This window comes from Vidua macroura, chromosome 16 (assembly GCF_024509145.1).
Source record: "Vidua macroura isolate BioBank_ID:100142 chromosome 16, ASM2450914v1, whole genome shotgun sequence".
Classification (NCBI taxonomy): Eukaryota; Metazoa; Chordata; class Aves; order Passeriformes; family Viduidae; genus Vidua; species Vidua macroura.
In genome coordinates, this window is record NC_071586.1 from 2330698 (window position 1) to 2343083 (window position 12386).

General features: G+C 46.3%; 1 protein-coding gene across 6 annotated transcripts in view; it reads right to left on the minus strand.

Moving 5' to 3' along the window:
- DNAAF8 (dynein axonemal assembly factor 8) overlaps nt 1–12386 on the minus strand; it is a 103585-nt gene that overhangs the window by 90653 nt on the left and 546 nt on the right. For 3 of the 6 annotated variants that reach the window (XM_053992513.1, XM_053992512.1, XM_053992508.1), the window contains exons 1-9: nt 12127–12253; nt 10320–10479; nt 7182–7295; nt 6017–6502; nt 3977–4073; nt 3501–3639; nt 2501–2647; nt 2064–2132; nt 76–429 (exon numbers count right to left, since the gene is read on the minus strand). In XM_053992513.1, coding sequence (XP_053848488.1) covers nt 76–429; nt 2064–2132; nt 2501–2647; nt 3501–3639; nt 3977–4073; nt 6017–6502; nt 7182–7295; nt 10320–10466 — 1553 coding nt within the window. In that variant the 5' untranslated portion in view covers nt 10467–10479; nt 12127–12253. Of the gene's footprint in view, nt 1–75; nt 430–2063; nt 2133–2500; nt 2648–3500; nt 3640–3976; nt 4074–6016; nt 6503–7181; nt 7296–10319; nt 10480–11927; nt 12018–12126; nt 12254–12386 lie in introns of those variants that run through there. The other 3 variants (XM_053992511.1, XM_053992510.1, XM_053992514.1) reach the window with 3 other exon arrangements.

A 12386-nucleotide genomic window follows, 5' to 3' on the forward strand; every position in this document is an offset into this window, starting at 1 on the left:
TAAGCAAATTTCTTTAATCCTGGACAATTAGAGAAGCCACATCCAAACCCTCTGATTACTTTTCCTGTGGGATACCTTGGCAATTCTGCTGTAATTAGAGGACACTCTGGAGCATTTCCTGCATTTTGAATCTTCTCAGCTTCCATTTTGTTCTCTTTCTCTGTGTCAGCTCCATTGCCCCCACAGCTTGAATAGGGGGGCATTTCCTTGCCTGGTTCCAATCTCATCAGTTTCCTGGGAACCACCTCATTTGTCTCTTGCCTCACTTTACAAGATTGGTTTTGACTTTTATTAGAGGAACCTCTGTCTTCCAGCCTTCCTGGATGCAGTTTCTCAGCTGGAACAGACGTTTTATGAAGAAGCTCCAAGGCCTCCTTACGGGCTGCTCGGAGTTGTTGCAGTAACAGGCTCTTCCCTGAGCAATTCCTCCTGCAAAGGAAATAAAAACCTGATTTCATCAAGATAAAGCATTATAGGAATAAACTCAATCTCTGAGGAACTTCTCATACGATGAGAGCTCAAAACAAGGTCTGGGCATCTACAGGAACAATAACTGTGGGTGACAGCAGTACCAGCACTCAGGTGACACAAGCAGAGCCAGAACACAAACTTGATCTTCTGGCAATTTATTGGCCTCTTCTGCATTCAGGCACAACACAAACACCTACCAGAACAGCCCTGAACAAACGTAAGGTTGGCATGTAAATCAGAGCCTATAGATTTTTGGATACAGGGGTTGGGGTTCAAATATACACAGATGAAAAGTTTTTCTAATAATTATTACAATTTTTGAATGTTTGGTTTATTTTCCTCAATGAGACAGCTAAATTGTCAGCAAGCACATTACTGTGGTAGTGGAATGTCCTGTCATGGCATAATCCACAGGCACAGAATAATAATTCCTGTTTAATAATTTGTTCCAGATAAAAATGAAACTGGATAGACCCCTCGTGAATAAGATCAGAATCCTGCCCTGCTGAGACCAAGAGGATTTCTTATTTACAACCAGAACTGAGCAGCATTTGCCAGGCATTACATTTGTGCATGTTCTTTAGCAACATTAAGGTGAGTCAAAATCCAAGCTCTGCTCTCCATCACTGCAGATTTACACTGATGGAACTGCTGAATTTGTGTCTATGATACAGAGAGTTCCCCAAGCATCCCCCTGTCCCTGCTTTTTATTGGTTTTGGGTTAGATGTTCTAAATTACATTGTTTGGGCTTCTTGTTGGGCTCATTGTTTGGGTTCCTTGTCTTCTTCCAAGCCATTGAAAGAAGTGTAGGTGGCTGGCACAAGAAAACACATTTCTGCTTGTCCCCTGCCCTGCTGTGCTTTGAACTTCCAGGCTGCAGAATTCCAAATGGAACCCAGAGCATGAGTGCAGGAGGATGGTTAAATTTGACACCTCTGCTTCACATTAAACAAATGTGTAATAACCTATGGATATGAACCCAGGAGTTTAGCAAGAAAAGGCTGACATCTGTGCATGTTAAGGAGTTTACACTTTAGGATTCCACTCATCTCTCTTTTTCCCCTTTCCCCTCCAATTAAGCAGAACTGGGAGGGTCCCTGCCCATACAATGTAGTCAATAGTCTCTTCAAATCTCTATCCATTCTAGCCTATTTTATTATTTCTAAAAATAAAGGTTTGTCTGAGTCAACTCCCTACAACATTTCCAAAGTTTGGTTCTGAGTCTTGTCAAACACAGTTCTAGTGTCACTCACACAGGGCTGGAGAAAAACTCACATTTTCCAGCCCCCAGAGCACCTCTGGCTCTGTTTTGAGCTGTCCCAAGCAGCTGGACAGGTGCAAATATTGCCTCAAGGATCAACAACTCTCTAGCTTTGGTAGCTTTATCATGCAACAGGAAAAGAGTGACCTCCTGGGGCCACACTGGAGCACTTTCATTACTGGGCTTTTATTTTTGTTTGCTGTGAAGACCAGGAATGGCAATATTTAAGTACACAAACTTTCACTCTGATCATTGTTAGGGCAATTATTCTAGTTTCAGAAAAAATGAACATCCTATCACTTGGAACACAGTCCTGGTAAGGAATCTTACATTCTCCTTTTTGCTTCATCCTTAATTGTCACAGTCTCTTCTTCTTCAGAGGAGGAGCTGTCACTTGCACTGTGAAACAATCAAACCATATTAATTAGCCCTGTTCTATCTGAGTGTTGGCTCTTAGTCAGTACAATGCAAATTTAGAAAATGAGGAAAAAAGGGAGAGATACTTCCAGGGAAGATCTCCAGGTGTTAGGGAGAGTTCTTCACACTATTACCCTAGCAAAAAGAAAATTCAAATATTCAAGCAACTAGAACAAAAAGTTTATCTGTTTATTACCTAGTAGCTGTTTATTAACTACAAGGTTTCTCCTTATGACAGAGGTGTGAAAGAACATTTTTAAAGTTACATTTCACAAGCATGAGATTCAGAAAGGTTTAAGTTTCTCACTTTTTATTACGTATTTCTCACTCTCAATAAAGTTAGGATTTACCTTTGTTCCTCTTCAGGGACTGTCACTGACTTTTGTGGCTCAGCATCTCTCAAATCTATGTACACAGTTGCAGGCTTTGGCAGGCCCTGGAAACTCATCCTGCCCATCCTCAGAGAACTTGGTGAGGATGACAGCAAGGCAACATCCCTACACACAGAAAACACATCTCAGCATATCCTCTGCCTTATCCACCCAAGGAATCCTGCAGGGAGTGGCTTAGGATCAAAACTGGACTGAGAAAGGAACCTTATGCTTGGCTACCACACAGATTCCAACTCTGCTTCTTGCTGCTATCAGAATTCAAGGATTCAGCTTCCCCCAGGAACATATCACAGGCAGGATGAAGAGGGATATTTAGGTCTCAAAATGTGACACCACCAAATTGTTCTGGAGAACAAAGGCAGGCAACAGAGAGATCACAACTTTTAACATCTCAGTGTAAGAACAAGTTCCCCTTTCCTTTCTGCCTCTTCTGGCAATTCTATTTTATCTTCCCAGGCATAAAAAGTGTAAATCATCCTAGTGGTTCTCCTGCTCTGGCAATGAGGATATTTCCCACCTTCCCCTCAACTCTTTCATTCATTATTTCTTCTGCTGCCACGATTGACGTTGTTCCCTCTGAAGAGCCTGAAAATGCTCTTCCTTCACACAGAAACCTCCAAGAAGCACTGACATCTCTACTGATATCCACAGAAAATCATCCTGTGTACTTTTGTTCAATTGAGGTACCAGTAAGAGAAATTGGTACCCTAGATGACAAAAAAGGCGGGGCAGGATAATTGGCTTAGCCCCATTTTCCTGCCTGGTAAGGTTTAGACAAAGGCTGATGGAGAATGCCAAGGTGTTTATTATCAAATGGAAATGAATCACTGAGTATTCCAACTCCAATATCAGCTTTCTGCAAGGCTACAGAGCAAAACCCCTATGGAAGACCAGGAGTTGTCCAATATCCATTCTGGCAGCCAGGATTATCTGGGATATGTGACAGAAGAGGACTCACTTATTGTCCTGTTGTCCCTGGAAGGAGCAGAGCTTGGCTGATGGCCTCTCACAGGGAGGAGACACTGCCCTGGACTGCCTGGCACACAGCTCTCCCAGCCTTTCCATGAGCTCATCTTCACACTTCCTCCTGAAGGTCTCTATGGAAGAGCAACAAAATAATCATCAGTTGTGATCGTCTGCCATGGAATCACCCAATATTCCCCCTGTTCATACTGTTCCTGTTCCAGCCTGGCAGCAGGGGAAGGATAAAGATAATATTGTATCTGGCTTGTCTGGTCCATGGCAGGCTGTGAAGCACTGGCTTCAGGCTAAGAAACCTAGATGAAATCTTGAGGGAAGCTAATTAAACATGTTTTAGAAGCATTTAAAAAACCCACTATGATTTCTGCATTCAAAATTATGCTGCAGGGAATAACTTAAATACAGGAACCTGAGTTTTATTTATTTTTGTGCACTTTCAACTAGTGACATTACCATAATCTGCTGGGAAGAAAGCAACTTCTGCATGAGTTTTATCTCCCTGCTGCTCCAGCTCCTCAAGATTCTTGTCTACATCCCATTTCTCAATATTCTGAAAGAAGACAAGAGAAATGTGATGGAAAGTTGACTCCCAAAAGACCACCCATAATTTCAGTGCCAGCTTGCTTTCAGCAGTTCCAGAGGAAGTGCTGTAAGGAAGGGAATGCATTTATTAGATCCCTTCAGACACTGCATCACTCCAGCTGCTTCAGCTACTTCTGCTGAGGCTCTTTCTCTGAGAATCATGAACCCTTTTGGTAAGACTTCAAAAAAGCACTGGAGACAGTGGAACAGATTAAAAAGTGGCCTGATACAAGGCCAAGCATGTGCATTCTGATCCTGAATAATGTGACAACTTCTCACTGCCACCCACAGGAGTACTTGTGGCTCTTCAGTTCTTTAAGTTCTTTCCTTCCCCTCCAACTTCTGAGCAGGGTAAATTCCCATTGCTCTGGGTACAGTCAGTATCAGATGATATCTCACAGCTGCTCACCCCACCCTGAAGAGAGGATCATCCACTTCCTTGCTCTGAATCCCTGGCTGAGGACACACTCACCTGACCCAGGTGCCATCAAAGTCCACATGCATTTAAACCACTCATTGCTTTCCCCTCTGAATATTATTTGAAATTGAAGTTTTAATGAAAAGAATCCACACCCATGTGAAATATCATCACCAGAAATTAGAAGTGCTTACGAGTGTTATTGAAAGGAAGGGGGCTGCAAGTCGTGACAGTGACACCACTGCCACAAACATGCATTTAACACAACCACTCATGCCCTTTAAAAAAACAGCAGCAGCCTCCAAACCAAGCAGTTTCACCTTGTAAAACCTCCAGCATCTGCCCCTCTTATTGAAGAGAAGGTTCTCCCTCCTTCCTGAGTAATAAATCTTCACACATATCTGAACCTTGATTAGATCTATTCTCACACTGCAGCACTGGTTTAAGTTCCAGAAGGTCCAGAAGAAATAGAAGTGAAGGTTTGCACAATTCCATTTCTAATACAGAAAGGAACTTAAGGAAAAGAAAAAAAACACTTCAAATTAACTGATAGGAATCAAGAAGAAACTGTATATTAGGTTCAGCAACTTGACACAAACTGAGGTGCCTAGCTGAGCTGGGGAGCAACAGCCCCCTTCCAAATGAAAGTGAGAACACACTGAGCCTCTCAGAACTCACCCCAAAGCACCAGACTTCAGCTCATTGAAGTCACTGACAACAAACAGGTTCAGAAAGGCAAGCAGTGCCTCCTGAATTAACAGAGACTGAATTCTATGAGGTGAGCTGGGAATTACATCCAGACCCACTTGAAAAATATGTCCTTCAGTGATGCAGCACAATTTAACTCACAGGCCAGCAGCTGCCTGATTTGCCTGGACTGAACAGCTCTAACATCAAAAAGTTCATTTCTGTGAATACATGAAAGGGGAAGGGAAACATCTGTACTCTGACCTGTGGAAGGCTTTGAACAGAAAGATCAGGACCTGTTCTGTGCTGATTAAGTTCTAATGAACTTAAAAATCAATACAGGCAGATCTGTAACTCAGTGCTGAAGAGAACCACCCCTGACTCTGGGCCACATTCCAGTTAACACTGAGCTGCTCATCCCACCTGCCTTCGGTGGGTGAGATTTAGGACTTCAGGAACAACCCTAAACATCTCCTCACCTCCAGCACCCCACTGAAAGGCCAGAAAGCTCCCTGTTTTAATGCAATTCTGCCTGGGACCTGAAAACCTCCTTGCCTTCCCAGGGACAGATGCTATGGCTGGCTTCCCTAACAGTTCATGGACCTTGCTGCGGATCCATGGCTTTTGCCATGGTTTGGACTGGCACTGACAGCTCTGGGACAGCCTTTGGTACTTGTGTATCACAGCCCTGTGGAGTGTCAGAACTGGGACTTCAATTCCTTGCTGCACTGGGGTTATGCAGGCACTGCACTGTGCCCCCAGCCCACCTGCAGCACCCCCCAAAGCTTTATTTTAGGGCCACTTGCCTGCAATGACAAATGGGTCACTTCTCCAAGATGCTCAGCTGGGGAGGTTTCTTCCTTTGCAAATCTTCCTAGACTGTTGTTGATGCCATGGGAGGGAGGCTTGACATCCTGCTTTGGGGATGGCTGCACAAGGGTCTTGGAGAGTATCTTTGTCTCTATCAGCTTTTTTCTCTCCTCTTTACTGTACAGCTCTTCCACAGACACTGCTGTGTTAAGCCAGGAGTTTACTCTTTCCTTGGCCTGTGTCCTGCCCATTTCTTTCTCCTCAAGGTGATCTGTGGAATCTGAGGGAGACTCTTCAAGAACAGCTCTCTTTTGGCTTGGCATTTCTCCAGTCTGGCTAGCAGGTTCAGGAGCCTCATTTTTAATCATTTGTACATCTTCTTTTGCAATGATTTGGGCACCATCTGTTTTTTCCTGAAAGTCAAAACTTTCCAGGTCTCTGTTCCAGATCCCCCATGGAAGTGTTTCTGTCTCCTGGATTTGCTACAGGTAGAGAAAGCACAAACATAGAGAAAGTCAATCTCCCTGAGCTTTGGAAGTGGATAAAAAACTAAAACATAGTGATTGAAAGGCAACAGCTCCAACTCAGACACCATATGGAAACAACCCACACCACATCCCTCATGGAAAACAGTGAGACTGTTTACTTTCCAGAAACTTTAATTTCAGGAACTGCTAAACATCCTTTAAATTACTTTTTCCTACATGTGCTCATTATTCCAACCCAAACCATTCTGTGATTTCATGGATTTATCTTTGCTGAAGGAACAATGTGATTATTTTATCCCAGAAAAGCTGTTCAAGGAGTAAACTTCATACTTTTCCTCTTTCCTGCACTGTCCTAATTCATTTTCTGGACACATAAAATGATTGCACAGGAATTAGTGCACAGGAAAAATTAGTGCACAGGAAAGAAAAACAGTAAAGGGACAATAAAAACTGCCAAGAGATGGGACAAAAAAAAAGTCCAAAATCTCAAGAACAAAGAAAACTTTAAAGGGCCACTGCAAAAAGAGAAAAAAAGTTCTATTTTCTAGTGAGAGAAATACTGAGGACTAAGCTTTTCCTGTTCAGACAAATAGGTCAGACATCAGCAGCTGCCCACACTGGGGACAGCCAGAAGAGAGGGGTGACAGGACAGCCCACACACAGCAATCCCAACCTGCTCCTGGGAGTCTTCCAGGGAAAACATCATCAGCTCTTCCGACAGGTCCGGAATTAAGTTGGGCAGGTCCCGCTGGAAGATGAAAAGCTCCTCATCACTCTCAGAATCAGACTGCAAACAGAATAAAACAGAGAAATTAAACAGGAGACTGCAATACTCACTGATATTGGAGTATCTGGTTTGAAGTGACAGCTCCCATGTTGGCACCTCTTGAAGTGCAGAGACAAGAAGTTTCCTTGCAGTCACACCTTTACTAGACAGTCTGGTAGCCCCCCCACATTTCAGCAAGCTACAAATGTAAAAAATATGTAAAACATCAAATTCCCATGGAAGCTGAGGACAAATCCTGCTGAGAAAAGCAATTGAAAGTGTGGGGAGTTCTCTAACTCCCAAGTGATTCTCTGCACTAACTCATTCACCACCAGAGAGGCAAGAGCAGAGCTGCTCAATATTTAGAAGGGCTTGGAGTGCCAGGACACAGGGAATGGCTTCCCACTGCCAGAGGCCAGGGCTAGATGGGATATTGGGAAGGAATTGTTCCCTGGCAGGGTGGGCAGGCCCTGGCACAGGGTGCCCAGAGCAGCTGTGGCTGTCCCTGGATCCCTGGCAGTGTCCAAGGCCAGGCTGGATGGGGCTTGGAATGACCTGGGATGGTGGAAGGTGTCCCTGCCCAAGGCAGGGGTGGCACTGGATGGGCTTTAAGATCCCTCCAACCCAAATCATTCTGGGATTCTCAGGGACTGGAAAGGCAAAGCCCAGTCCCACAGAACCCAAGAGGAACAAGCAGGACAGAGCAGGGGGAGCAACCCAGATCTGGAGCATAACTCCAGATCCTTGGGCAATATTGGAGTGATGAGGCTCCAATATTCAGAGATCAAGACTGAAAGTCAATTCGCAGGTGAAAGTCTGGCTCAGGCAGGACCATAACTAGAAACCAAAACTCCCCTAACATAGCTCAGAGAGGGAGTGAAGGGCCAGAGCTGAGCTTAAATGGAGCTGCTGGAGCCCCAGGTGAGGCCATGCAGGGCCATGAAGGCTTTTCACTGTCCTCAGGAGCCTGATTCCTGTTCAGAATGCAAACAGCATCTGTGTTTGGTAAGGGAGCATTTAGATAGCTCTGAAAATCCCTTTTTTAAACATCAGATATGCATTGGAGATGAATCCTTATGCATGGACACCAAAAGGAGATTAAGCAGCTCCTCAGCAGTCAGGACACACCTTTCCTGCTTGTCCCTTTGTTTTGCAAGTGTGCATTTTTGGGAATTCACACTGCAGAGAATCCACTCTGGTGTCATTAACACAAAAACAACTGCATCAGAACATTTTTCCTCTTAATAAATTGCATATCAGGGTAATGAAAGGGCTTCAGGGCATAAAACACATTTGTGAGTGCCATTTTTGGAGGTAGGAGCAGAGCACGTTCAGGTGACAGCTCTCGATCTTTCCCACGTGGAAATTCCTCGGACAAAGGTGCAGCCCTGGAACTGCAGCCTCAGCAGGACCAAATCTTTTGAATGCAAATGAAGTGCCAGACAGATTGCCTCAGTTCCTTCTGCAGGAAATCTTTTCCATGTGGGATAGAAACAGAGAATTTGGAGATTGTAAAGAGTGAAAAAAATGTTCAGCATGATTTGGGGTTATTCAATGGTGTTTGGCACCAAAATCTGGAGCTGCTCCTCTGGCTTAGCCTGGTTGTAATTTACTCAACAAGTAAATCTACAAATAATTTCAGTGTTGGGCCTTCATCTGTACTACAGAGACACATGTTAACAGTCAATGGTTGTTCTAAATAATTAAAAGAGTGTAGGTAGAGGGAACAGCAAGGGAATGTGGCTTGTCCAGCATGATAGTGAGAGATCCAAGTGCAGAATCCAAGTCATGGAATCCCCATCATCATTTTATCCAGCAGATCTGGATCATTGGTAAATAATAAATAATAAATAATAAATTATAATAAATACCCACTGGAGGCATTTCTGGCTCTTTCACATCTCACAATCTCCCCCTGTACCATTAAAGGCCACACTAAGTTGGGCTAAAATATATTCTTTGTGAGTTCAAAATGTTTTTCAAGTTTATACATGCTTGAAAATGAACACAATCTTCTGATTTGGACAAAATGCCACTAATAATCAAATCTTGAGAAACATTATCCCCTCAGAAAGTCGATGCCAGAGGAGTTTGGACTAGAGAGGAGCACCAGAGCAATGCTGTCCTGTGAAGAGATTTCAGCAGCCAAGAACAGCCTGGCCCAAACCCAGAAAGAGAAAAACCTGTACCAGTCAAGAACACTGCACACCACCTCTCAGTCTCACACTTCATATGGAAAGGTTTCTGCAATTATGCTTCTTTGGCAGGTAAAAAGCACAAAAAAGCAACATGTCTTGTGGAGAACCAGCCTCAAGTACATAATAATCCATGATATCATGGAATACCAGGATGGGTTGTGTTGGGAAGGGACCTCAAAACCCACCATGGGCAGGGACACCTTCCACTGTCCCAGGCTGCTCCAAGCCCCATCCAACCTGGCCTTGGGCACTGCCAGGGATCCAGGGGCAGCCACAGCTGCTCTGGGCACCCTGTGCCAGGGCCTGCCCACCCTCCCAGGGAACAATTCCTTCCCAAGATCCCATCCCTCCCTGCCCTCTGGCAGTGGGAAGCCATTCTCTGTGTTCTGTCCCTCTATCCCTTGTCCCCAGTCCCTCTCCAGCTCTCCTGGAGCCCCTTCAGGCACTGGAAGGCCACAATGAGCTCACTCCAAAGCTTCTCTTTTCCAGGCTGAACAATCCCAATCATCTCAGCCTGGCTCCCATCAGAGCTGCTCCATCCCTCTGCTCATCCTGGAATCTCCTCTGGACTTGCTCCAGCAGCTCCAAGTCTGTGCTGGGCCCCAGGGCTGGAGGCAGCTCTGCAGGTGGGGCAGAATCCAAAGAATACAGGGGGAGGAGGTGGCAATTACACTCTGGGAATTAAGGATAATGCAGAAGGCTGTGGATTAACACACAGTGTTCTATAGTCAGGACAGGCAGCCCACCCAGGATACCACACCAGCCACCCCAAAATGCCTGATAAGGTCACCTGCTCTTGCTTTTGAGAGTTTTTTTTCCATGATGCAGAGGGATTTGCAGTGCTTACTGTGGAGGAGTTGGAGTCCAGGGATGGGAGCTGGTCTTTCACTGCAGCAAGGATGGCTCCCCATTGGAATGTCCTGTCCCCCTGCACAGGAGCTGCAGGAGGCTCAGCTGCATGTTCTGCATCCTCACTTTGTGCTTCGGAGGCCATTGGAACAGCTTCCCTTCAGGCAAAGGAAAGATGAGCTTAAGGACACCTCTCCAAACATGAGATAATATCAGTTCAAAACAAGGACAAAGTGTGTGTGGCCAGAGCAGAGGAATTCCCAGCACTCCCGGCAGGAAATGTTAAAATCTGCATTTCTGGAGCTATTCCTTTCCACCTGAGTTGAGAAAGGGCTGAGAGCTTTCTGCCCTACTCACCACGCACACCCCAGGGGCAGGTTAGCCCCTCATTTATAAGGAATTTTTTGGGATTCTTAGCCAGAGTGCTGTAACTGTGTCCTCTCCAAGCATGTTCCCATGTTCTGCCTGCAGGGATGGGACAGGAACACAACAAAGGCAGGCTGACACCTCTGCTCTCAGCTGGATTGACTCCTCTTCCCAATTTCCTTTACATTCCCCTCTTGCCTACTCAAGGATAGAGAAAATTATCACAAAGTCATGGAATCTCATAATGGTTTGGGTTGGAATGGAGCTTAAAGACTCTCTTGTTCTACCCACCTGCCTGGACAGAGAACCTTCCACGTGATTCATGTTTACTTTTGTTTTCACTGGATTTTTATTTTAAAAAATAGTTAAGAATAGGCACATTCATGGATTTTGACCACTCAAAGTGTTTCTAAAGTGGATTCTTTCCTCCTGTTCCTTGATGCCCATGAGAGGTTGAAACAGCACAGTAGGAACTGCAGCTGAGCCAAGAGTCAGATCATTCACCCTCACAGAAAAACTTTACATTTTATGCTACAATCACATGGTTTTCTGGGCAGTCAAACATGAGAGAAAATTATTTCTGGTTCAGAGGTTTCACAGAATGTCCAGGGCTGGAAGAGACCCCCAAGGACCGTGGCAGGTTGGTGACTGTGTTGTTCAGGACTGAACAACTGACACTGTTATCTCACTGGCCAGGAACACTCCTCAAAACGTGAAGTTGAACTCAACTATCCCCCTGGGAAGTTTATAACTTGCAAATTGCCTCTGTAGATACTTTATAGGCCTCATCTGTGGTGGTTTTGTTGGCGTGAGACAATGCCTGAATTTCACTTAGATAAGAAACAGGGAAATCCTCATGGCTGGAGCACTGTGCTCTGACACTGGGCAGAGCTTGCCAAGGGTCAGAGGAGCCCCATGGGGATAAAACAAACTGCCTAGTATGGCTCCCTGTGCCAAATTCCAAAATAAATATCCCAAGGTTATAGATGGACACTGGATCTGACTTGTCAGTCAGCTAATGCAGTATCCTCTGTGGGAGCAAACAGTGCTCTGTGTCCAAAGCAAACACTGAGCAGTGGCACAACAGGCACTTTCTGTAGAGCTTGGGCACGGTAGGTCGAACTTGGACTTGATGATCTTGGAGGTCTTTTCCAGCCTTAATGACTCCATGACTCTGACTGAGACTTGAAACCCTGAGCTTCTCCTTGTCACCAGAACTGGCGTTTGCGGGTGAGAATACCCGCAATGGTGGGAGGCAGAGCTTGGCTTCGGGGCTGAGCCCCCGCAGCCCCGGTCCGAGCCCCGGGCCAGGAGCGGGGCTCGCCTGAGGGACCCCGCTCACAGCCCCGCAATGGCGGCCGCGCGGCGCACGCGCACCGTCCCCATGGCAACGCGGCTCCCGCGCCCCGGCCCCGCCCCGCTCCCCTGCCCTCACTCACGGCGCCCACCGCCCCGCTCAGCGCCGGGCCGGGCCGGACCGCGGGCACAGCGAACCGGCGGCACCGGGACGAGCGCAGGGCCGGGGACAGCGCTGCGGGGCCGCGGCCTCGGGGGCTGCCCGCTACAACCGCCCGCCGCCAGCTCCAACCCCATTGGCTGCCCCTCGCCCCGCCCCCACACGGGCTACTCCCATTGGCCCGGCGCCGCGAGGGCTCTTGGGTGTTGTAGTTCGCCGCCCGTGAGGGCGGGGGCGCTCCCG